Raw genomic sequence first — 25,301 nt, forward strand, 5'->3', positions numbered from 1 at the left:
TCGAAACAGAACTTCCTCACGTTTTGAAGGACGAATGTGCAAAATTTCACCTTTAATCACGGAATAAAACTGTAGATTTGTATTAAAAATAAAGCCACCGACTTTCGATATTTTTTTTGTATAAAAGAAGACGATTTAAACAGAAGAAACGTAATTTTTCGTTCTTTATTTATAATACTCGTATTAGTTTTTTACTTGCTTTTCGACTACCGCACTAGAAATATGTCGAAATTTGTGCATACAATTATTTGTATGCATATGCAAAGCCTGTTAATTTGTTAAATACGCTGTTCTGTTAAATACAACGCATTAGAATAATGAAGAAATCTATAATTGGTTTCTCAGTTAAGTAAATGGCACATGTATGTACCAGCCGTATTGTAATCCGTTAAAATAAAGTACTCTAGAGGTCGAAAGAATGGATATATAGATTAGTTAGCAAAATAACGTTTTTAAATTAGAATGCAAAAACAAATAATAAAGTAAATTGACGATGATGTGAGTCATACTTAAAAATAGTTCCTTCCCTTTATAAATAGTCAATTCTGAATACTGAACATTTTGGTAGCAATATAAGAGCACTGTCGCTGGGAAAACATGCATTCAGATATGTGTACTTTAAGTATGAAGTATTTTTTCCTGCTTTCTACCAGTAGTGTGTTGTTTCCAACCCTTTATCATTATAAAACCTCCATGTTTGAACAAAAAACAAAGCATAAAACACGGATTCCAAACGTACTTACAAACACACAAATAACAAAATCGGTAAAAAAACGGGTTTTGCCGGCATGTGTCTTTACGGGGTAGATAAGGGTTGTTAAAAAAAAGGGATCGGGAGAGTAATAATTACAAATTAGAGCAAATCACACCCGGATTAAGGGATGAAGCGATACAAAGGCTACGGCGTTTAACGCAATAAGAATTGGCGAAGCAAAGTAAAAACAAACGAGAATTAATCTTGGGGCGGCGTGTCCTACAGTTGCGGTACAAAAAATAACAAAAGGCTAACCAAAGTGCTTTCACGGGCAGTTATTTTTAGTGTTATGTTTTGTGCGTATTTTTAAATAACGATTTTCACAATGACACTTAATTAATAAAGATTTATTATTTTATTTTTACCCAAACTTATTTGTCTGTTCTTATAAATATGTCTTAATTTTCAGTATATTCCTGATGAAAAACCTGTGTTTCTGAAATACTTAGATAATTTTTATTAAAATAGTTGTTTAAACAAGGTTAATTATTTAAATTCAACAAGAGAAGACGCTCTTTCGTTTATTAAGCAAAATTTTAATTGTTCAATAAGATAAAAAAGCGTTACTAGTATAGAGGCGTGCATATCTCTATGAACAATGGCAGGCTGTGTGTGTAGTATATTTAAGTTCAGCTATGAATTGTGTATTGAATATTTTATTATCATAATCCGCTAATTGTCGTGGCCAGCTGAATAAATAAGCGTACAAGTTTCATACCAAAAACAAAGTTGTTTTTTTGTTCTCATTTCTTTTTGTGGTGCGTTTTTCACAAGGTGTTTTTTTGTTTTTTTATAACACGATTTCAGTCTTTATAGAATGCACGCCAATGATTGCACTACAATTTAAATTCAAAAATATTTATTGCTCATCTCAATTTAATTTGCGTTCGAGAAATGAAAAAGCTGTTAAAAAACGTAAAAATAGTTTTTGATGTACAAGACAACCATATGACTGTCTGGACATTCTCCCCATTTTGCCAGAGATAGAAAAAAAAAGTAATATTATTTAACATCCTAAATAAATAAATAATGTATGTAGAAGACCAATCAATGTACTGATTGCGGGTTTGCGTCTTTTAGTTAAGTTCATACGACGCATTTTGTTTAAAAATGAGAATATCCAAAGTGTCCACGAATAGCTTGGGTCGAACAACGAAAGCTCACCTGACCGAGGAAAAGGTTATTTCACGGTCCGTCGACTTGGCATTGGGGGCCATGTGAGGGGCTTCAGTAATTACCAGTGGGACAAGTTCACCCTTGCAACGTATTACGTAGGTCGACTCATTTAGTTACTATCGTGATGTAAGTGGAAGGAGAACAAATCCAACGAAATGAGTGAAACCAATTGAATTATTTAAAACAATATTAACAATTATTCTCCATGAAAATATGAAACAGAAGAAGACACAGAACATAAAAGAGGAACGGTCGCGACTGAGACGCGAACTCAGAACCTCTAGTCTATTATTAAATTAAGGGAGAAAAGAAAATATAGTGAACAGATATCCAAATCCATGTACTTCACACTCTTTCTCACTCCCATATCCTTCCACTCCCCACTCCTTTCAACGATACAGTTTAGTTACGTAATATAGGGACGCAATAATAATATTTTTTTAAACTTTATCAGTCACAGCCGGGCAATACCTAATCATAATAGGTAAATACATTTGTAAATGTAAATGTTAGTTGTAGGTGTTAGTATTATGTATTAAAATTCCCTTGGTCATAAATATGTACTAGTTTTAAGTCTCACTAGCTATACGTTTTAGATGTATTTCACTAGCAATAAGTCTTGGTAGTTAGTTGGTTGCTAGCTATAAATCTTAGTTGCAAGTCACTAGTAAAAAGTCTTGGCTGTAAGTTATTATTTATAAGTCGAACTGACTGGTTAGTTGTAGGTTCAATAAATTAAGTTGTAAAGCGCCCTTGATGTGATTTTTCCACGAAAACCGCGCTACAGTAATAATCCAATCATGATTATTATAATATATTTATTGTTATCGAGTTAAATTTGTAGAAATTCATCTTAATTGTAAGTTTTTCTTTTATATGATATTATTATTCAATTTGCAAAAAAACAGTTTTCATATACATGTTCTGCTGCGTAATTATTATTACGCGTGACAGCTGTTTCTAATGCCTTCAGAAGTTTGATAATGCCTTCAGAAGGCGAAACAGCTGTCACGTATAGTACAGGGTTTTCCAATAAGAGATGTTCTTTTGATATTCAATCATAAAAGATCAATGGTTTCGTTGCTTGTGTGGCACGTAGCGCCGTCTTGTTGAAAGTAAACGTTGTCCAAATCAATACCATCCAATTGCGGCCATAAAAAATCATTAATCATCTCTCAATAGCGCAATCCATTCACCGTAACTGTTACTCCAGCCTCATTTTAGAAAAAGTAAGGTCCAATGACTCCGCCGGACCATAAACCGCACCAAACATTCACACGTTGAGGATATAGAGACTTTTCAACAATAACTCTTGGGTTTTCCGAGCCCCAGATGCGACAATTTTGCTTGTTGACGAAGCCACCGAGGTGGAAATGGGCCTCATCACTCAAGATGATTTGCATTTGATTCACTCAAGTGATTTTTAATAATTTCAATGCGTTGTTGAAGCGTGTATCGTTCCATTTTTTTTAATGGCGTAGTTTCTACTTGTCAAATGTCAAAAAATAACAGCTTCAAAAGTAACATCTACCGAAATAGCGGGCTATTCAAAAAAACACCTCTTATTGGAAAACCCTGTAATAATTACATAGCAAAACTTGTTTATAAATATATATTTTTTTGTAAATGTAATAATAACACTAAACTATTACATAAAAGAAAAATATTTTTTTATATTAGTCCCTATGGCTAAAAACCATCGTTGGTCGATGCTTCATATATGCCCGGGACAGTATGCGGTAGGCACACGTACAAAAGCAAGCTGTTTCATAGTAAAGACCCCAATAATATGACTACAAATATAACTACAAAGCTTGTAATGTGCTTTTGAGGAACTTGAACTAACTGCACCTGCTCGTGACTTTTCAGTGTGACAGAGTGCTAAGTTTGAAAAATTCGACTGTATTGATGTTGTTTAGTCAAAAACGATTTTTTAATTTGTTTCGAAAATTCGTTTTTTTATGAAGATTTTTAGGAAATTCCAGTTTGTATTTCTACAAAATCAAATATTCGAAAAAATTATAAAAAATCGTTTTCAGCTACAACATCAATAATTTCATTTTTGTAATACTTTAGTACACCCAAAAATCACGAGCCGCCAATGCTTCTTCATAAAGTAATTCTTAGGTAACTGGTAATAATTTAGAAAATAAAGAGGTGCCAGCATATTTATAGTGATTTGTTTTTGGGGTATTATGCCGTGTTGCGCTATCTCCTTGTTTATCCAACGTTTCGGACAGCATTGCAGTGTCCATCATCAGGGCAGATATGTAATCACATATAGCTAAAGAAAGAGATAGCGAAACATGGCATAATACCCCAAAAACAAATCACTATAATACATTTGGCCGTGAAAATCTCAGATCATACTTGCCAGCAGATCGTTGGTTGAAGTTATTTATTTATTTATTTATCGTTTCTTTACATTGTATCTTTTTTTTAAGTTATAATTTTTAACCTCACTAGGACAAGCCTGTGTTGAGGTTAATAATTTTACAAAATATTAAAAAAATAGTACAAAGATTATATGAGATTTAAAATAGTACAAATATTAAAAAAAATTATTCAAATATTAAGATAACAATATTGTTACATTGACGTTTCTGCGAATTGGATACCTACCTAGTTATGGATCAATAAAACATATGGAAGGCATATCACCCTGGCAATGGCAGTGGACGCATTATGGTTTCTTGGCTACACGGCCTGTTTTTAATCTGTTTTCTTTACGACACGAGTATGCATTAGGGAAGTTGAAAAAACTTTTTGAGTTCTATTGTTCCCAAACAACCATTCAGGGAGAAAACTATGCTCCAACAGATGTTAAGTGCTAAAACCTTTCTTCCTGACCTCCCATATTACCAAATCCAACCCCAAATAAAGGTTTAATGGGGTCGTTAATGACAATAATGTATTACCTTATGTCAAGTGGAATTAAAATATTGTTCTTTTGTAATAAAGTTGCATCGAAATGTCTAGACAACATAGACCGATTGTAATTATTGGACAATTTTATTAAGCTATTTCTAAACAATATTACCTTTATGGCATTTAACCATTCTACATTCTACTTTAACACTTTGAACAGTTTGTTGCTAAATGAATAATATGTATTAACTAGCTAAATTTATTGCCAAATCAAATGTAAACAGTGTGCAAAATTTCATCAAGAAGTGACAAAATTCTACTTTAAGGAGTGAGAAAAGGGGATGGGTAGGTTGTTCGAAAACTTCATGTAACAGAAACCTAAAAAAAACGGTAGATTCGTATAAAAAAATCAGCGCCAATAGATAGATAGAAGATAAATTAATAGTTAGGTAGATACTAAAGGTACTTTTATTATGTTTTTAGGTTGAAAAATACATTTTTTTTTCAATTTAAAATGTCCAATTTTCGATTTGCCGCCAAAAGGACACTTCGTTTTATTCGTGAATTCGGCGGGGTTGACGTCACTCCGGGCGACGTAGGTGACAATTGTCTTAACAAATATAGACATTGGCGTTTTCTGTGTCATAATGACGTTGTAGCCAGTCGGAAGCGTTTTGGAAAGATTGGTTTTAGATAGTTTTTAAAATCATGGATGAACATATTAAAATTTAATATTTATACTACGATGATCGGAAAAAGAAAAATAAAGGTAGGGTTGTTTCAGAAAATTTGAACAATTCTTCAAATTTCAAAGTTATTATTCAAGTTCTAAGAAAGTTCTATTTAAGTTCTGTCATTATTTTAGACAGAAATTAGACAATAATGATATGCTAACATAACTTGAATAGGACATTCAAAGAACTCGCAAATGAACGTTGAAATTAGATGAATTGTTAAAATTTTATGAAACAACCCACCCTTAAACATTCACACATTTTCAACGGTTTATAAAAATGCCGCATTTTCCACTCTGGCATATAAATTTCAACAATAATAGTCAAAAATATTTTAAGATTATTGCTTTCACCGAAGCATAACACTGATACTTCATGGTCCATCTTTGAACAACAAATTATGAGGTATGAACTATGAACATAAAAGAATTCTGATATATCTTAGCTATAAAAAAAAAAAAGTGGGTGTGTCAAGCCTACGCAAGACAGAAGTGAAACTTCTAGTTTCAGCTGATGCTTGGCGTGGCGCAGTTCGCTGGTGTCTGAGAGAGAGGAAAGAAGAGAAGAGAGAGAACGTTCGTGAGCGGCTCCCCCACCTCAACAAGGTTTCACTTCAAAAATGCCACAGCCGAGAATCGAACCTCGCTTAACTGATTGAAAGCCAACCACGCTGAGCACCAACTGTAAGCAAAGCCGCATAAATTGATTATATTATGTAGGTTCTGAAAATATGAGAGCTTGTTATGTTTTATAATGTTACCTACATCACACCCAAAATATAATATATTTTTAAAAATAATGTACAATGTACAGAAATAGAATCCCACACAAGATCGCGTAGTGCGCTCTAGCGAACGGATATTTTATCAGAGGGAGATAGTTTTAATTTTTTTTTCTGTAAATTATTACATATTATCAAAATAAATAAATTAATTAAATAAATGTAATACAATTATCATAATATACGGATTAGATAATAATTTTAATCCAACACAATAACGCAAAGCGCGCTCTAGCGGAGTAATGTTTTATCACAGTGAGATAAGTGTTTTTATTATTTTGCAATATTATTTTCTTTTAAAAAATGTTCTGACCTACTAAAAAATAAGATATTGAATGAAAAAGGCGTTAAAAACAAAAAAATAATGTGCGATGGCCGAGAATCGAACTCGGATCAACTGCTTGGAAGGCAACTATGCTGACCATTACACCACCAACGCCAGTTGTCGGGATGAGCTAAGAAGCATTTATATGTTACTTCAAAACTTTGACTAGATCAAATGAACTTTAATCGGTGGTGGGGGTACCCGCATTTTCGTTTCGGTCATGAGTCGGTTTTACTCCGGTCCTCGAAATTGCATGACGCGCGTAAAGAAGTTTCACTTCAAAAAACTTGATAAGAATAATAGAAGCATGTCCTTGGATAAAACAAGTTGAAGAGAAAAACCCTGTTATTATTGCAAATCGATTCCGTTAAATAATAAATGTTGTTCGTGACAAGTTAAATCGAAAAAAAGCGAAATTTGATGACAAATAAACCTAAACAAAAGAGTGAAAAATGATGACAAGTAAGTAGTGTAGACTTGAAGTATCTCATCGATCATCACTTGACCACACAAAGCCGCTGTAAAGGTTATTTAGGGTAGAATATAGAACACTTATTAGTGTGTAAGATAAATATTGATAAACGAGGATACGTTGATTACTTACGATTTTATTGAATAGATATTTGTTACTAACGACCACGACGGGTTGTTTGACAGAATTCGGACAATTCATCAAATTTCAAAGTTAATATTCAAGTTCTGTGAAAGTCCTATTCAAATTCTGTTATTATCTCCAAGTACTGTGAAACAACTGGTACGTGATAACACTGATAACATTATAACAGAACTTAAATAGAACATTCATAGAACTTGAATTTTATCTTTGAAATTGTTCGAATTCTGTGAAACAACCCGTCGCGTCGTGGTCGTTAGTTGCGGCTCTTGGTTTTTGAGTTAGTCTTTTACTAAGTTTGAAAAATTCGACAGTATTGGCGTTGTTTAGTTCAAAACGACTTTTTTTTCGTTAATTTGATATTTTGTATTAAGATTTTTTAGGAAATTTCAATTTGCCGAAGTTGGCTGGATTTCCTGAAAATCAAATTAAAAAAAAAAAATGTATTGCACAAAAAGAGTACAAAGGGTATAGCTTATAGGTTACATTCTATTTCTTACAGCTAACCCAACAACTTCATGCAAGAAACGAATTTTCGAAACAAAAGACGTTTTCGGCCACAACAACATAAATAATTTCATTTTTGAATTATTAGCACTCTAGTACACCCAAAAGTCACGAGCCGCCACTTTTTTCAAACAACTCGTCCTAATTAGCTCGAATTTCAGCATTCTTTTTTGATATCGAATAAAAATAGAACGTTCTGGAATAAACAACAAAAAGATGATTTAATGTAATGATTAAATAATAATGGAAAATAAAAGTAAAATCCGTATAATATAGATGAATAAAACGATTTAATTTTCAAACACATTTGATAACATCATATTTAATGAAAAAAATAAAAAATAGGCACAAGTGACAAAAAACTGAAATTGAGATAAGGGATTTAGTGAAGAAACCAAACATATTTAATGAAAACGCCTGTTTATTATCTTCTTCTTTTATTATCTTACAATGTTTCAAAATTTTTACGACATGTTTTATCAACAGAACAAGATGCCGCACCTCCGTTGTCGGCCACTTACGTACAAATAACAGTTGAAATGAATGGCATTTGGTGCCTATTCTGAAAGAAAACATGCGCACAGAGAATTTTCGGAACGTGCGTGGCAGTTGTAACATTTTTGTGGCACTTGGGCATGTATTGCACAAATTACATTTCTGCAGGTTTAGTTTATTATTTTTGGCACTTAGTGCCTTTTTAAAAAGAATTTCGTTTATTCATATTATTATATTAGGGCCTAATCTTTAAAATTGAGGAGACTCTGACTTTCCAATATAAAATCCTGCGGGCCTTTATTCCAAGAATTAAATAATACGCTGAACGTCGGGAGTTTGTTCACTGCCTAAGGGGACTGCGGACTAAAGAAATTGCATTTCCACAAATCTTCCACTGAAACCGAGTGCAAGAAAGTTTAGCAATACTTCCTTGTCTGCGATATGGCGCATGGCGCAGTGAAAAATGTCAAGTCGTTTGTATGGCTTTACAGGCATCTTGTATTCGCAACTTTACTTCCGGAACGAAACGGATGGCGAAACGGGAACAGAACATTCGAGACTAAAACGAAACTTTCTAAAAAAATGGAGCTGGTTTTAGTCTGAAATATTAATCGCTTGAATGCTTCAAGAATAACAGTAATTCTTTGTTCTTTTTGTCATAAATTAATTACATACATTCTTTTGAAATAAAAGTTTGAACGTAAGAAAAAAGCAGTTGTTATAATGTTTTCCTGGAGAATTGTATATAGGTCTGTAACTACGAGTATAATACGATAAATATGTCTAAAATACCACTTTTGGGAGATAGTAAAATAAAGAGAAATTAAATATACCAGGGGAATATAGTATGCAACGCATGAAAGAAAACTACCATTTTGATAGAGAAAAGAGATGAAAAGTAAGTTTTATTTTTTTTATTTATTTTATATTAACAGTACATGATTTACAGAGATGAAACAATATACAGAAATGAGATACTTCATGTCGTGTACCTATGATATGTTTCCGTGTAATGTCTGCTAAGTGGTATGTTTATTCCTCAATTACCAGGTGACGTGTGTAGTATATAGGTGTGTGTGACGTGTGTAATGTATGTGTGAGTGTTTGTGTGCGTGTGTGTGTCTGTATGTATGCGCATTGAACAGTTTAAGTTATTGATATGATGCCACGTTTGAATTTGGGCAGTGAATCCGAAAAAATGTCAATGTTAGAGTTAAGACAAATATTATTTAGAATACTTTAAGTTACTCATATAAACAATTTTAAGTTACTCTTATAAACACTAGACTGAATGCTGTAGAAATAAAATCCCTGAGGCGTATGTGTGTTCAACCGTCTTGTAAGAAATGTGGTGATATGCAAATAATGTAAAGCTGTAAATGTAATGAGAAAGATTAAGAAAGGGACGCTTAGATGGTAGAAGAAGTCTGGGACGCCAGAAGAAGGCCTGACAGATTCAAATGAACCAGATACTTGAGTCGGGCCATGTCAAGAGTCAGAATAACAAAAAGGTATTTAAACACTAAATTGTTACCCTAATGAAGTTTAAGCCAATCGAAATCTGTTGTTAAATTAAAATAAATTAGAGGTTCAAAATAAAGAGACATTTGATTAAATGCGAAGAGTTTATGTAATTTTTTTCTAGTATAGGTACACCTGTACTCAGCATCATCTTAGAGAGAGATGACCATTTCAAAGTAAATGGCTGCCCCATTTTTCTTCGTCTACATCACGCTCCCCCCCGAATTGCATCATTATCATATTAAATGCTCACATAAAAATCAAACATTAAAATATATCAATCGGCATAAAGTTGTTGATAGCCACATAATAAATTCCGACAGTGGTTGTGAAGCCGCACTTAGTATTCCAGGAATAATATTCCCTGGCCTCCACTTCGTTCCCACTTTGAATGCAAAGTGTTCGGTTCGCGGTCATTCCAGACAAGGCGATGGAAGTGAGGCGATGCGATAAAGAGCGACTCTCGACTCACGAGGCGCGGTGGCAGTTATCGGAGTCACTGGGGTGAGTTTGAAAACTAAACGAGGGGCTATCGTTGTTGTTCAACGGTTTCATAGAGCTTCTCCCAACTGTCAAAGAGAAAGATCGAGAAGACAATTGTGAATTATCGTGACCAAACGTTAAAAAAATCACCAAAGTCTAGGAAATGCAACCAGATACATTTTAGTTATATTTTTTTCCACGAAAGCCTAAAATTATTATTATAAGACTAACCTTTAAATAGTATGCAATACCATGAAGATTTATATTTATTATGGTTTTATCGTAATTTATTTTTGGTGTACTATGCCGTGTAGCACTACCTCCGTCTTTAGCCAACGTCCATCAGGAAGCACAACACAGTATAAAACCCCCAAAATAAATCACGATATTATTTTCAGCCGTGAAAATCTCGAATCACAACAGACAAAACATAGGTATCTAAAAAAAATAACATATCGGTTGTTTGCTGCAATTTTAGAAAATTTTTAAATATTTTTTTAGTAATTATCATTTTATTTTTAGTGAAGTAATACTGACTGATATCTCGTGTTAACTTCCGGTAATTCAGATAAGTTGTTCTACTAGTAAAAAGAAAAGTGATAATTGTTAGTTTTTACCAATATGGATATTTTTTATGTGTGATTTATGTCGTTGTTGCAGCAAACAAGCAATATGTATTTTAATTTGACGAAACTCTTTGTAGCTTAATGTTCCCAAAACATCTGGAAAGTGGGCGCACGTTTATACATATAACCCATTTGTCAACCAGACGCAAGTATAAAAGTGAAATTCACATCTTTCCTTAAAAGTTTCACGAACTTACTGGAAAAATTCTATTTTATATGAATTTTAATTTGACGGAACTCTTTGTAGATTAATGTTCTCAAAACATCTGGAAAGTGGGCGCACGCTTATATAATCCATTTGTCAACCAGACGCAAGTATAAAAAGTGAAATTCACATCTTTCCTTAAAAGTTTCACGAACCTTCTGGAAAAATTCTATTTTGTATGTATTTTAATTTGACGGAACACTTTGTAGCTTAATGTTCCCAAAACATCTGGAAAGTGGGTGCACGTTTATATAACCCATTTGTCAACCAGACGCAAGTATAAAGGAGAAATTCACATCTTTCCTTAAAAAATTCACGAACCTTCTGGAACATTTCCATTTTATATAAATAGTTCGTTACATGAATTGCATTCGAACATATCGAAGTGTATTTTTTTAAAACAAAACAGATCTGATAACCCTTTGTTCATCTAATTGTCGGAACTTTTTATTGTTGATTGGTAAATAGATTTCATCTGACAGTTGAATATCATATCGCTCCAAATCCAATAACAATAGGCTCATCTTTTCAAGTGGAAAGCAAACGAAATCCAGAATCATCCAAATCCACTTCTATTTCCATTTGGATGGAATTGATGCATGGCGCGCCTTGGAAAAGCTGGGAAAATACATTTCGATTGTGAGCGGTCCGGCGTCATTGGTTTGGAATTCAAAAGCGATAAGTATTGGAAAAGTGGGGCAGACTCCTTCTGATTTTTCTATTTTTCAAGTGAGATTTATACCAAAAATGGATTTAGGAAACTCTAGAAAATTCCTCACTATTCCAACCGGTTCATCAAGGAATGCAAAGAGCTTAGGATCTAAACATATGCGAGTAAACTCTTAAATTTATTGGTTTATTGTACATAACGCGTAACATTACAGAAAGATAGACTGAATCGCAAGCAATCCAATACAGTTTTAAAGACATTGAATTATTTCGGAGCTTGAGTCTTATAAGAATGAAAACAGCTTTGTATCAAAATATAGTCATAATGCTGAAGGCTTTGTTGTAAAAATTCCCTTTGAGGTTAACAAAAAGTTGACTATCATAAATATATATAGTTAGCAATGATAACTTTTATAATTTAAATTATTTTATTTTTATGTAACACCTCACGAGAGCGCCCTGTCCGTAAAGGTAGGAGAACTAGGTCGCCACCCTGTTGGGCAGCTTTGAGAGGCAGGTTTAGGTAGGGGCTGTAGGAAGGGATTGATTAATGGGGTCTCGAAGAGGCCCGGATTATATGAAGGAGGTAAAACAGTGCCGGTAGCACGTTGCACACACCAAGCCAACATCAACTGTGGACAGGTGTTTCGCTTGTGTCCATCGAGTTTCATACACGTGCACAGGTGTAACGGAGCATGTTATATTAAAATACCTGCAGAACAGACACAACATGCTCACATCTGATGCACCGATTGATGATCCATAATAGGTGTTCGATGACCGATTGCCATCTATTAGAGATGGCTCTTAACAACGGACTATCAGACGGACAGCCCTCCTTTGCACAGAATTAAGTATTATGGGGCTCCAGCCAAAGGTGGCTTCCGATTTCAATTGAAGGGCGTACGTGAGATGTGTACAGGGTTAAAGGCTAGTAAAAAAACCACAGTTTAAAAAATGATTCGATGTATTTACTAAAAAATATTAATTAAAATAAACTATGCGACTATGTTCTTGCCGCTAAGAACCTACATTACTGCTACAATTATAGTTTTTTTAAGTACGAAAGAGAGTTTACCACTGAGTTAACAGCAGTTCGCCTTTACAGCCTTAAATAGTGTGTATGAATGTTCAATATTCTAATTGGTTTATTAAGAGCTTTCTATTGAAATATGCAGAGACTTCAATGTTTATTGGTTTAGCGTAGACAACTTAAAGGAAAGCGCTAGCTGGGTTCCCATAGTTGGATGTTCCTCTGAGCAAATACCGAAAATATTTCACTAAACTTGCGCTGAGCTTTCGATTGGAACAGATAATTTACTTCAGAAATAATCTGAATTTGTTCAGCCAGAAACTTCGGTAATTTCAAATTGAAGAATAATCACGACAGACGCTGCGCAAATGCTTATTTAATTAATACAGGAAGTAATTAGACCTCATTAAAAACCTTCCTCTTTATTTAATTTAACCGAAGGGTAAAGCTCTCGACTAGCAAGCCAGAGGTCGCGGGTTCAAATATGTGCAAGTATATTTTATTTGATTAATTTGTGTTATTTTACTATTTACTTATTAAAAATAATAATACACAGTTATTTTTTTTTTCGAAGAAAATTTCTTCTGAAATCCTTTGTGATGACATTATTTATTGATAAAACACAAATAGCTTTGTTTACATCACTTTAAAATATATAACCTCTACATGTTTCATGAACAAAGTTCACCTCATCAGGAGTAAGTATATAATTTATTAATACACAAATAACTTTGTTTACATCACTTTAATACATATAACCTATACATGTTTCATGAACAAAGTTCACCTCATCGGGAAAAAGTATATATTCAAATATATAGTATTATAAATAATATACAGAGTGGAATATTCTCTCAGTATCACCCTGGTGTAAGACCAGGATTCAGAATTGAAATGTCGCCATAATCCCACTAGCTATTGACAGTTGGAAGCAGTTGGGGCTCTTGTGCGGTTTCACACACATAAAAAAGCAAAAGAAAATGCAGTTTTAAATGGCCACATATGGGTGGTATTAAATCAAAACTTATCAAAGAAGCCACATATCGGTGGTACCTTCTAAATAGATAAAACGCCGTAGGACAAAATGCTACGATCACAGATTTTCGCGTTATGGGACTGCGCAAAATATGAACACGAACAAAAATCTACATAAAAGAATGCGGTAAATGATAATTCAATGTAAATCATTAATTTTTATATGAAAATCGTTCTAGAGGAAGAATTCGTTGGCAAAATCATTCCTTATAATGGACCTATGAATATTTAATGTAGTCATCCGTTTGAACACCCCTTCTAACTTTCCAAGCAATTCTGAAGCCTTCAAAATATCCAATATTTGAACAACTAGTTACGTATTGAAACGATCCTATAAAAACACATTGTTGAGCAGTTACCTTAAAAAAAATCCTAATGGATTTGTAAAGAAATCAATTACTTACAGGTATGAAAAAAGGCTCTAAAAAAACTTATAATATAATGTTTGTGGGTTTGATGAATTTTTAAAAAATTTTCTTTTTAAAGTAGTGAATATTGTAGCCTTTTAAAATAGAGCTTTAGAAAATATAATTTTTGTTCAAAGCGTGCTCAACGCTAATTAAAACCTTTGAAGTCGGTTTGGTGAGTAAACTTCCGACAAATACTTGTGTGAGGGATTTGCTTACGACTTGCTCTGTGGTAGAATAGTACGAGTTTTTACAATCGTTAAATTTCAGCGGTTATCGAAATATCAGTAGATAAAGCTACATGTCTCGTACTATACGAAGAAAGTAACATATATAATGCAGATGGTCTGATTGAGATACCAATCAAAGTCCAAAGATAGATATCGCTTTGCAGTTTATATATAGTGTCATTCGTGTCCCACCCTTGACCATGAGACAGCTAGAGGACACGTCAATATTTCACGATCGATCAAATAGCAAATAAAATATTATGCCCCGCGGTTCAGATTGAAAACCATTATTATCAGTATCGTTATGACGAGAGTCAAGAACTCGAATATAATCTTCTCAGAAATCGTAAATGTGTAGGGTGAAGGAGGCGGGGAAAAGGAAAGAGACAGAGGAAGAGCTGACACTTATTGAATTAGACAGAATTTAAAGCCATTACAAAAAAACCGTTAGATTTACCGCTTTTCATTTGCCGATTGATAATTAGAAGTTCGCAAACATAGACAAGTCATTATCGACGACAAAACCATGAAAAAACAATCAGTTATCCGTAATTATAATACTAGGTATTACTTAAAAAATCACTTAGTGAATGATTTCCTATCCAAGAAAAACATTACAATACAACTGTGAAATAAGCTGCTCCCAAACATGGAGCAAAAACTAATCTATTTGATTTTCTCTGAACTCGAATACGAAGAAAATAATTCTAATTGAAGGATATGTCTCAATCAAAGATCAACTGATTGATTAGAACACACATATGTACTTAATTAACAGTACATGATTAGGGGTAATACCGTATCAACTACTATGTTTGACAAGAGCGTAGTATTTGGTAAGCGTAAATTCGTATTTTGCAGAGTATCTACTATCTAACATCGTTTATAACAAGTCTGCTTATACCGACCTAATTGTTCATCATAATCAACGAATGTAATAATGGTTTAGTAATGATATCAAAGCGATTGAGGTATCTGATTTAAAATAAATACTTATAAATACTTACGTAGCTTTGAGGAATTTTCTTTGCGTTGAATGCTGTGAAGGCACGCACTGCTTGGAATCAGTGAAGGAAAAAGTTGTGAATTTTTAAATTTTTTTAAGGATGTGATGCCAACTTTATCAATAGAAATTCATTAGAAACCCGGTAAATAACCCAAAAAGCTGATATCCATGTCTTGTGGGTCGATTATTAGAAAGATCGAGGAGTTTGTTACAAAGCGCCATTATACAGCAACAGTGCCTTGCGCAGTAATTATTAATTAATGGCTAAATATTATTGTTTATCAATATGTAAATACACGATGTATAACATTCTTTAAAACACACTAGCAGCCTTACTAAAAAGTTGGTATATTACGCGGTGGGTAGTTAGAACACTAAAAAACTTGATTTATTATTATGGCGTTTGTTTTGTTAAAATGGTCTTAGGACAAGACGATACCCTAAAATATATTCAGAATCTTAACGACGTAAGTGATGCAGCCGTGCACAAAAATATGCGACGCGCGCCCCTAGTGTACTGGACAGACCCACGGTTGAATTTGCATTATCAAATCTCCAAAATGAAATGGAAATCTTAACAACATACGTGATGAAGTCGGGTAAAAACAATAATTGGAAAGGACCAAGGACGTACGGTCGACTTTGCTCTAGCAGGCCTTGAAAATCGATCATTCCGTGGGGTTTGTTTTAATTATTTCTGATGAACGAATTACTTAAATCTCAAATGTTTCTAGAGAGATCCCTCGGGAAATTGCTAATTCATTGTTAAGAAAAATAAAATTTGACGCTTAGTGATATTTTTATATTTGAAAAACGTTTTACAAAACTTTCAAACCATTTTACATAAAATATTTTAATGGTAACGTCCTGTTTTTATTAATCTTAAATATAAATACCTTACATCCGTAGGGATCCCTCAAGAAACATTCGAGATTTTAGTAATACGTTCATTAGAAATAATTAAAATGTGAGCGTCGAGCAAACCCCCGTTATTAGAGTCTTATTTCGCCTTAAACCAGGCTCGAAGCCAACCAAATCAACGTTAAACGCACACATTCAACAAACACATTCTTTTATGACAATCGAAGCAGTAATAAGAAATTTTTACTGTATCAAATGAGTTAAAATGATTTTTTCGTGGATACGCAATACAATTCACTTGATAATAAGACTTTATTGCTCGTAACAATGAGCGATCGGACGGAACGAGGAAAAATAGGCTACGGAATTAAATCTATTTGGCTGGGCTCTCAATAATAACTGTTCTCCGAATTCAATGTGTCAATTAATTATTCCGGCAAGCACTTAATGTTTTCCATTTCTGTGTAATGGCAAATAATGATTTCCAGGACACTGCGTTTTCACTATGAATTATTTCGTAGCCACCGTCAGCGACAGAATAAATTATGAAGGTATTTAGTAATTTTCTGCAAAAAATAAATTTAATGTACAAAAGGTTTACTATAGCGATTATTGAGCATGGGGTACTTTATTTAAAATATTTTATCTTAATTTTAAAATTTCAATCTTCGAAATAGACTACTGGGAAATATATTCAATATTATTTTTTTAATAATAGGCACACGGGGAAAATGAGTATTGCTAATTTATTAAAAATATCTTCAAATTATTGGCCCGTTTGGCATATGATCTGTCTGTAATGTTCCGTTTCCGGTTCAAGATGGTGGGCATTTTACACTACCTTTTTATAAAGCCAGAGTGTCAAATTGCGATAATCAATATTATGGTACCTTGCTAGAGGAAGAAAGGTTAAAAAAATAATAGTCATTGAGATAGTGACATTTCTTTGGATAAATATTTGTATAATAATTCGTAATTTGAATTACATAAAATGTTTATGGATTAAAATTAACACACTTCACACGGGCGAAAACAAGGAAACCGTACGAGAAAATGGATGTTGTTTTAAACCGCTAAATCTTTGAAAATAATACACATTCTTAGGATTTATTTATATGTATATTATACTTATCAACTATGAAAGTATTTTCTAAAATTATAACCTACATCGTAATGCGGCTCAAACTGAATGTGAAAGTCAGTGTTGGGCCATTTAGTGATAATTTATGTGTAAAAAAATGGATTTCAATTTGACTTTGGCTGTTAGTACAAACTATGATAACTAAATTCCACACTATCCAATACCCTAATATATGCAACATCGCTCGACTGAAACAAGTAATAAAGAAGCAACAAATTTATGTGTATTATAATTACGTTTTGATATTAAGTACCTACTTACCAAGTCAGTTTTGTTTGCATTATATATTGTAGAAAACCACTTAATATATAAAAAAAACTTATCAATAAAATGCTATTAGCCTAATGTAATAAAATTCTATTAGCCTGACGTGGTAAAATGCGCATGGTGCATGCGTCAGTCTGCCAAAATGCAATGTTACCAGATCTTTCGCAGTATAGTTAAAGACAATTTTTAAAAATAATTATTAGAAATAGAAGTTGTACAGTCTGTATTCAATGTCGAACTAAAACACCGTTTAGCGGTTGGGTTAGGTTGTAAGTGTTTTTTTTTAATTAGTAAAGCTGTAGGTGTTTTTTCAATACTAGTTTGCTTATAGCGTTGCTTGTTGAAAGGAAAAACCGTATTGGCCTTCAATTGCTTAGTACGCTACAGGTAAGGTCGATTTATTAGAATGAACTAGTATATTTATACGGTGCATTACTCACGATTCTAGGGGATGAAGAAGTGAAAGTTTGTTTTTGAAATCGAAACAGCGCCACTCATTCAGCCAAAGGCAATAATAACAATAACAGAACACATTTGCATTTTAATAAGAAGCCTGGCTGTTTCTATGCGAGTATAAGCTTTGAATTCAATTAAGGACTGTTTTTACAGGCGAGCTACAGTATGATTTTATCGTATTATTTGTCTTGTACCTGCAAAGTTTAGAATTGCGAAAGCGCTTTGGGTTTTAATTAAAAACATACAAACTGTAATGAAATTAATATTAGAAAATACGAAAATGTAGGACGAGTACGGAAGTTTTAATTAGTCTGACAATAAATGTTTCTAAAAAACTTATGTTGATAATAACTCAGCAGTTTAAGCTGGTTAAAGTTATTTTAAAGAAATAATAGTTATTTAAAAAAAAAGTAAAATAGATAAATAGTAACATTAACAAAATCAAAACTAAAAACAGCAATGACTGCTTTCCTGATTGGTTTTAGTTAGGTTATGCATTTTGGCATTTATCTTTTTATTTTTGGTACTCAAACAAATAATGTTACTCCCAGATATTGCACTAGTCTTAAACAACTGATTATATTTCAAATAATTTTGAAGTTCTGTTAATGTTTTATTCAAGTTCTATATTATTAAAGAACTGTGAAATTTCTTGCCCATAATGGAATAATAAGAGTAAAACTATCACAGAACTTGAATATTATCTTTGAAATTGAACGAAATATTCAAGTTCTGTGAAACAACGATGAAAATAAATACAAACAACATTGGAAGGGGTAAAAATTGTCACAAAACATTTTTTAAAATACTTTTGCAGGAAAAAGGTTTTTTTTTTAATTCGGAAAATAACTAAATATTTTATATTAAAAAAATATTTTATACGAAAAGAAAAAAAAAAATAATTACGTATTCGAGTAAAACAGAATTTATTAATTACTATTGCAGAAGAAGATTATACTAATACGTCTACACGAAACATGAAACAGAAAATAAAAAGATAACGGTCACAACCAGGAATCGATACCAGGATGTCTCGTCTTACCGGAACAGGCCTCACGCCTCAGACAGACCTCAAAGTAAGTTATAAATATAATAAGGTATAAACATCTATATATAAAGACAGACCTCAAAATAAGTTATAAATATAATCAGGTGTAAGCTTCTATATATAAAGACAGACCTCAAAATAAGTTATAAATATAATAAGGTATAAACATCTATATAAAAAGACATACCTCAAACTAAGTTACAAATATAATAAGGTATAAACTTCAAAATAAGTTAAAAAGAAAAGTTGTTCCTTTAAAAATTACGATTTTAATGATCTGGTATGAAGAAGATTAAAAGAGCTTCGTAATTTGTAAAAAAGTTGAAGGCCGTAAAACTAATTTGTTTTATTTATTATAAGCTCGTAGCACGAAGACTACGAACTAATCAAACGCTTTTACTACGAAAAAAAATAGTTGAAAAAAATCTTTCATATAAACAAAGTAAATAATGAAAAGTCGATACAATGTCCTTTGGCAGGCAGTTCTCTGATTCAAATTCAGAGAAACAGGTATAAAATGATATTATTTGGAATTCAAAGCGACGGCATTTATTCCACCGATGGCAGTAAAACGTACGATTTGCATTTAAATTAGATTTTTTCCACCTCAGACTTGACTCCTGCGTTATTAAATTCGCCCGTCATACTAAAATCGTACAGAACGATTATTTTTAATGTCGTTTTTACCCACAAAAACATTTCACGGTCACTTTGATGAATGCAAATTAAAGAATTTAGCTAAAACATTTTTTTTTCTAAAACCAATATGTGAGAATGACAGAATCAGATAAAGTGTCACTTTGGTGTTTTTAATGGAAAAATTCACGGTTTTCAGTTTTGACGCTTTGTAAATTATGAAACAAAAAATCTCATTTTCGTAGTAAATAAAATGAATACCAGCTGTTCATAAAACAATTTTATATTTTTGAAGATTAATAATCCGCTGTGACATTGCATAAATTTTAACATAATATACCCTATGTCTCCTTAAACCCTCTGTCTAATTTGTTCACTTTTGGGAAAAACTAACGTAGAAATCATTGTATCTCCCTTACTGTCGACACGGTGAGAAATATGATCTAAAGGCGTCAGAAAGAAAAAAAACGCTTTATATTCAAATCAAGAAGTTAACCACAGAAAAAAATAAAATGTGCACTACTATGATACCAAAGCTCCGACAACGATTTGAAAAAAAAATTAAACTGCATGATTTTTTATTGTTAAACTTTTTTATGAAACGACAAAAAAGTGAGGTGACAGCCATTTTTAAAACTTTTTTAATGTTTGCTTTCGAAATTTTATATTCCAAAAACTATATGTTTATTTCTAACAATAATAATTGAAAGCGTATTTCATCACCTTTTGAAAACAACATTTGATTTACATTAACCCCACATGCCATCTTTTGGGATGCTGTGTGGATGGAACTTTTAAGGAAAGGAAAGAGAGGAAGTTTATTTTTTTATTTTTTTTATTGTTATTAAGTTTAATTTGTAGAACTCCATTTTATTTTTTTATTTTTTTTTTAGATGAAAATTTTTCTCCTAGATGAAAATCACTCACTTAATGATAATAATAAACCAACTCCGTTACACGTACAAAATAAAGGCCGTAAACTGAATCTTTTAGAGCAGTTAGAAATTAACAAAAATTATAATAATCCGAAAGCTATTCTAATTAATGAACAAACCAATATAATTCGTTCACCCCTACTAGATATCTTCAAACCTAGTGCAAATACGAGTGCACATTGAAGTACTTAATTATACTATTAAAATAACCCTATGAGTCATCGTTTGGGAATAACTAACATTAAGACATTCAGTCAAATTTAAACATTACAATAATTGGGGAAACTTTACTAGGGTAATAACCATCAATAATTTCTAACATTCTTACACAGAAATCAATTAAGAAATCAGTAATTGAAATTAAAATACCTACCTAGAAATAATATAAATGTATCGTCTGTAAGTGGGCTACCCACAGTTTGATAATGCCTTCAGAGGGCGGCTGACGGCCGGCGTGGTCTAGTGGTATACGCTTTTGACTACAGATCCGAAGGTCGCGGGTTCGAACCCGGCGTGCGCAAATAAATTTTATTTGATTAATTTGTGTTATTTCACAATTAATTAATTAAAATAATATATAGTATATTTGCGGCACGTTCCAGAGTGGAAGATACTCTCAGTATCGCCCTGGTGTAAGACCACCATTCAGAATTGAAACGTTGCTTGAAATGGCTTTAGCCGTGTTTGGTGACCAGATCTGAATAGCCAGGTACTTCCCCACCTTCCTCTTTCCCATCTCCCTCCCCTCCCCAATACCCTCAGCCTCACAACATACCCCAATTGGGGATGCCATAGTCTCACTGGCTCCAGACGGGAGCAGTTGGGACTCTTGTGCGGTAATACTGTAAAAAAAAAAAAAAAAGAAACAGCTGTCACGCGTAATAATAATTACACAGCAGAACTTGTTTAAAAATAAATATAATAATATTATTGTATATATAAAAAAAATAAAAGAGAGGAAGATCTGGGAAAAGTAAATGTATGGGTATGAGGTATGAGGGTTGGGAATCTAAAGATCAGTGTGTCCAGGAGTGACGAACATACGAATATATCCCTCCCACTGCGGCACAAGGCGATGGGTCAAGAGAAACACCAGTTGGAGAGGTCAAATGGTCTCTCCAAACCAGCATCTCCCGATCTGGCAGGCCACGCAGCTTGTGGGCAGGTGCATTCTGATCACACCTCACCCGATCAACCCAGATTGTCAGACACAATCAGAAATGATCTATTTATTTGGATTTTTTTATTTGGTTTCATCTTATTGTTTGTATGATTTTTAACGTGTTATTAAAAAAATATTATATTGTTACAATGATAGCTGTGGGAATCTTTTAAAATACATAAAAGTGATCGTGTAACAACGCGAGTTTCTTGTACAGAATATTGAAATTTCATTTCCTGTGTTACACACACAAGAATTTCAATTTCCGACATAAAATTGAACCATAATCCTAAACGTGAGAACTTCACAAAGTGTATTGCAGAGTATGTAGATTGTAGAACCATAAAAGAGGTAAAAGCAAAGTAACCTAACATAAACACAAATAGAAAAGCTCTACCTCATGGCATGGGTGAGCTTTTTTTCTGGTTATCAAACTGCCTACCTTCCTGCATGTTAAAATACAGAAAACTTATTGTGGATTGTTAGCCCCATCCACAGTAAAATAGGCTGGTTCAAAGGATTTTTTTCAGACATGATTCTCCCAGGGGACTCACAAGTTGCGTATTACCATTTGGGCTAATACCTCAATTTTAATTTAACGTTTCAGCTAAAAGTACTTCTAACCCATTTATATATGAGAAAAGGAGTTAGGAGTGATTTTGCGAAAACTTGGCACAGTTGTTTAGCAGAAATTAAAATAAACCATGGTCATCAAATGGCTTCTTGTTTTTTTGATATTTTAAAGGTTCCCGTTAAATGTCGATTTTAGTTGCGTTTCAGCTGTCTAACAAACTGTAATAAGCTGACAATCTTAAAAACATGATACTTGTCCCCTTCTGCTGATCACAATTTGTACAAAAGCTAAAACGGACTTAAAATCAGAAATTAATGAGAACCTTTAATTTGTAAAAAAAATGGCGCTGGATGTCCATTAGATGACTTTGTTGCATGTGAATTTCTGCGAAACAACTGGGCCTTAGTTTAACTCGAAATTTCACCAGTCAAATGATTAATTGACATGATCATCCATGCTCTTCGCTAAATAATGTATTTGAACACCGTTTTCCAGATATTTTCCAAGTATCAGCTCACGGGGAAAAACATTCTGCGATCGCAGGCATTGTCAAAGTCACACTTAAAAGATCAACCCGTAAAAACCAACCTTTTTACTATACTAACCACATCTATTTTATGGCTATATTTTTCTCCATGGCTATACATGCATTGTTTTGTAAATTTTTCGTTTTAAATAAACTTTTGTTTATTATAATTTTTTTAATTCATATTCCTTTCTTACGAATTTAAATAACTTATTCCATATTATGCTGTCTCAGTAGAGGTAAAGTCACAAGGAGGAAATCCATAATTGGTTTTATTTTACTATATAATACTTATGTACAAACTGATTAAATGTAAACTGTCTATTTTCCTAAAATGAATAAATAAATAAAATGACCCTTAAAACTAAAAACAATATTGTTTTGACTGCTGTCTTTTCAACCGCGCTACCGACCTTGCCAGATACCGATCGTGAGGACCGATATTTATTTCGTGTTTTAATTGGAGTAATATCGCGTATATATCCACGTAGGCGTACGTGATTGACTCCAAAAGTTGATAGAATGTACTGTCATCGACAACGAGTATCTATATATGCTGGGTTTCAACTCGATGGGGTATTGGGAAAAGGGTTAATTTCCGCTTCCAAGATTTGCATTTATTCATTACTGAAAACAAAAGTGAAATTAAAAATAGGTTTCTTCTAACGCATGTACTCAAAAAGATTAATACAATATGTGTTAGTTATGGAGTTTATAGAGACTATTAGCTAGTGAAATATACAAATGCAGCTTTATCATTACATTTTCGGAATATGATTAGATTTTAAATTTACACTTGGAGCAGTCAAACGATATTTTTGCTGTTTTAAAAGTTTGGCTTCTCGTAAAAGGCCAAACACTATATGATAAAATAATTTAACGCTGTCAGTATTAAATTTTTGAGTACTCGATGCATACAAATCCGACAAAAGGCTTTGACGGCCGCGTCTAACGTACCACATATAACGTACACGTTATTAAACCATCCATAAGTTAGTAAAAAGGCTGTATTATAGAAGGGTGTACTCACGGTTCAATGGCTTTGTTCCAGTTGATGATGTATCCACTGAGCACGAAGGTTTCTATGTGCACGACGTGCACGTTTCCCCGCTCCGTGCCCACATGCAGCCATTTAGACTGCAGGGGGAGGTGCAGGCAAGTGATTCTGTAACCAAAATTACATTAATTAGTCAAACGTTTAAAATAGAGTGACAGTCACGTGATTAAATTTTTTTACGAGTATTTAATCACATGTACTTGTAAGTTATAGTTTTACTTCGCAGTTTCGCCGTTGAAACAATTTTTTTCTCGATAGATTATTGTACAATGACAAAATGACTTTGTATTTTTATTAAAAAATTCAAATAAATATAACAAATAATATGAGACCTATTTATTCTTCATACTTTTCAAACATCATACAGGAATTAATTTAGTTTATTGAAAGTAAGAAATGGAAAAACATCATTTTCGTGCTGAAAAAAGTCATCTTGAACTAGAAATCCCACAGAGCTGTGAAAATTTCATGACGCCACATTTCACCGTTCGAGACTGATGCTTCATAAGATCAGAAATCGACTTCGTACATATATAAAAGTGTATTAGGCATTCACGTCGGATATAAATAAAATTATTCTGAAAGTCCCCGCAAGAACTAGCACTGATGAAATCTTAAACAAACTTAACATCATGTCACTTAAACAACTCTATTCTAAAACAATACTCCTTTATATTCATAAAAACAAAACACAAGAGATAACAATCTAACACATATATTACAAACACTAGATCTCAGGGTCAAAAACACAAGCAACTAAGAAACTGTTGGTAAGTAAGAGCTTCACAGATGCACTCATAGAGGGCAGTGCATAGAGCTTGCGTGGAAGTCCGCAAGATGGCAGCTAGTAGCCAGTAGTCGCCAGGACCAGTTAGAATGCTCCCAGACAAACTCAGTGTTTCAGATCACATTTAGCCAGCTTTTAGTTAGGTCTACTATCGAGTCACCATTGTAATACGCCAAGTATTAATAAATCTCTGATTTATCACAAAGAACCATTTATATATAATCTCCTTCCACGACGAGTTGGAGAACTGTTTGTGGGAACACAACACAAACTTACAACATTTGGGTAAAAAAGCTTCCTATTCTATGGTACTAAAATCTCACTGTTATTCAAAACAGACAACAATATTTTAACATTTAAATCTCAAATAAAAACCTGGATCC

The 25,301-nt window shown here is 33.0% G+C and overlaps 1 protein-coding gene across 3 annotated transcripts in view; it reads right to left on the reverse strand.

The window, feature by feature from the left end:
* Tomosyn (syntaxin-binding protein tomosyn) overlaps positions 1-25,301 on the reverse strand; it is a 671,040-nt gene that overhangs the window by 159,341 nt on the left and 486,398 nt on the right. For all 3 annotated transcript variants that reach the window (XM_089637452.1, XM_089637451.1, XM_089637450.1), the window contains exon 4: positions 24,105-24,239. In XM_089637452.1, coding sequence (XP_089493578.1) covers positions 24,105-24,239 — 135 coding nt within the window. The remainder of the gene's footprint in view (positions 1-24,104; positions 24,240-25,301) is intronic.

The sequence above is a fragment of the Hesperophylax consimilis genome, chromosome 11 (genome assembly GCF_061612785.1).
Source record: "Hesperophylax consimilis isolate HC1 chromosome 11, BYU_Hcon_1.0, whole genome shotgun sequence".
NCBI classification, from domain to species: domain Eukaryota; kingdom Metazoa; phylum Arthropoda; class Insecta; order Trichoptera; family Limnephilidae; genus Hesperophylax; species Hesperophylax consimilis.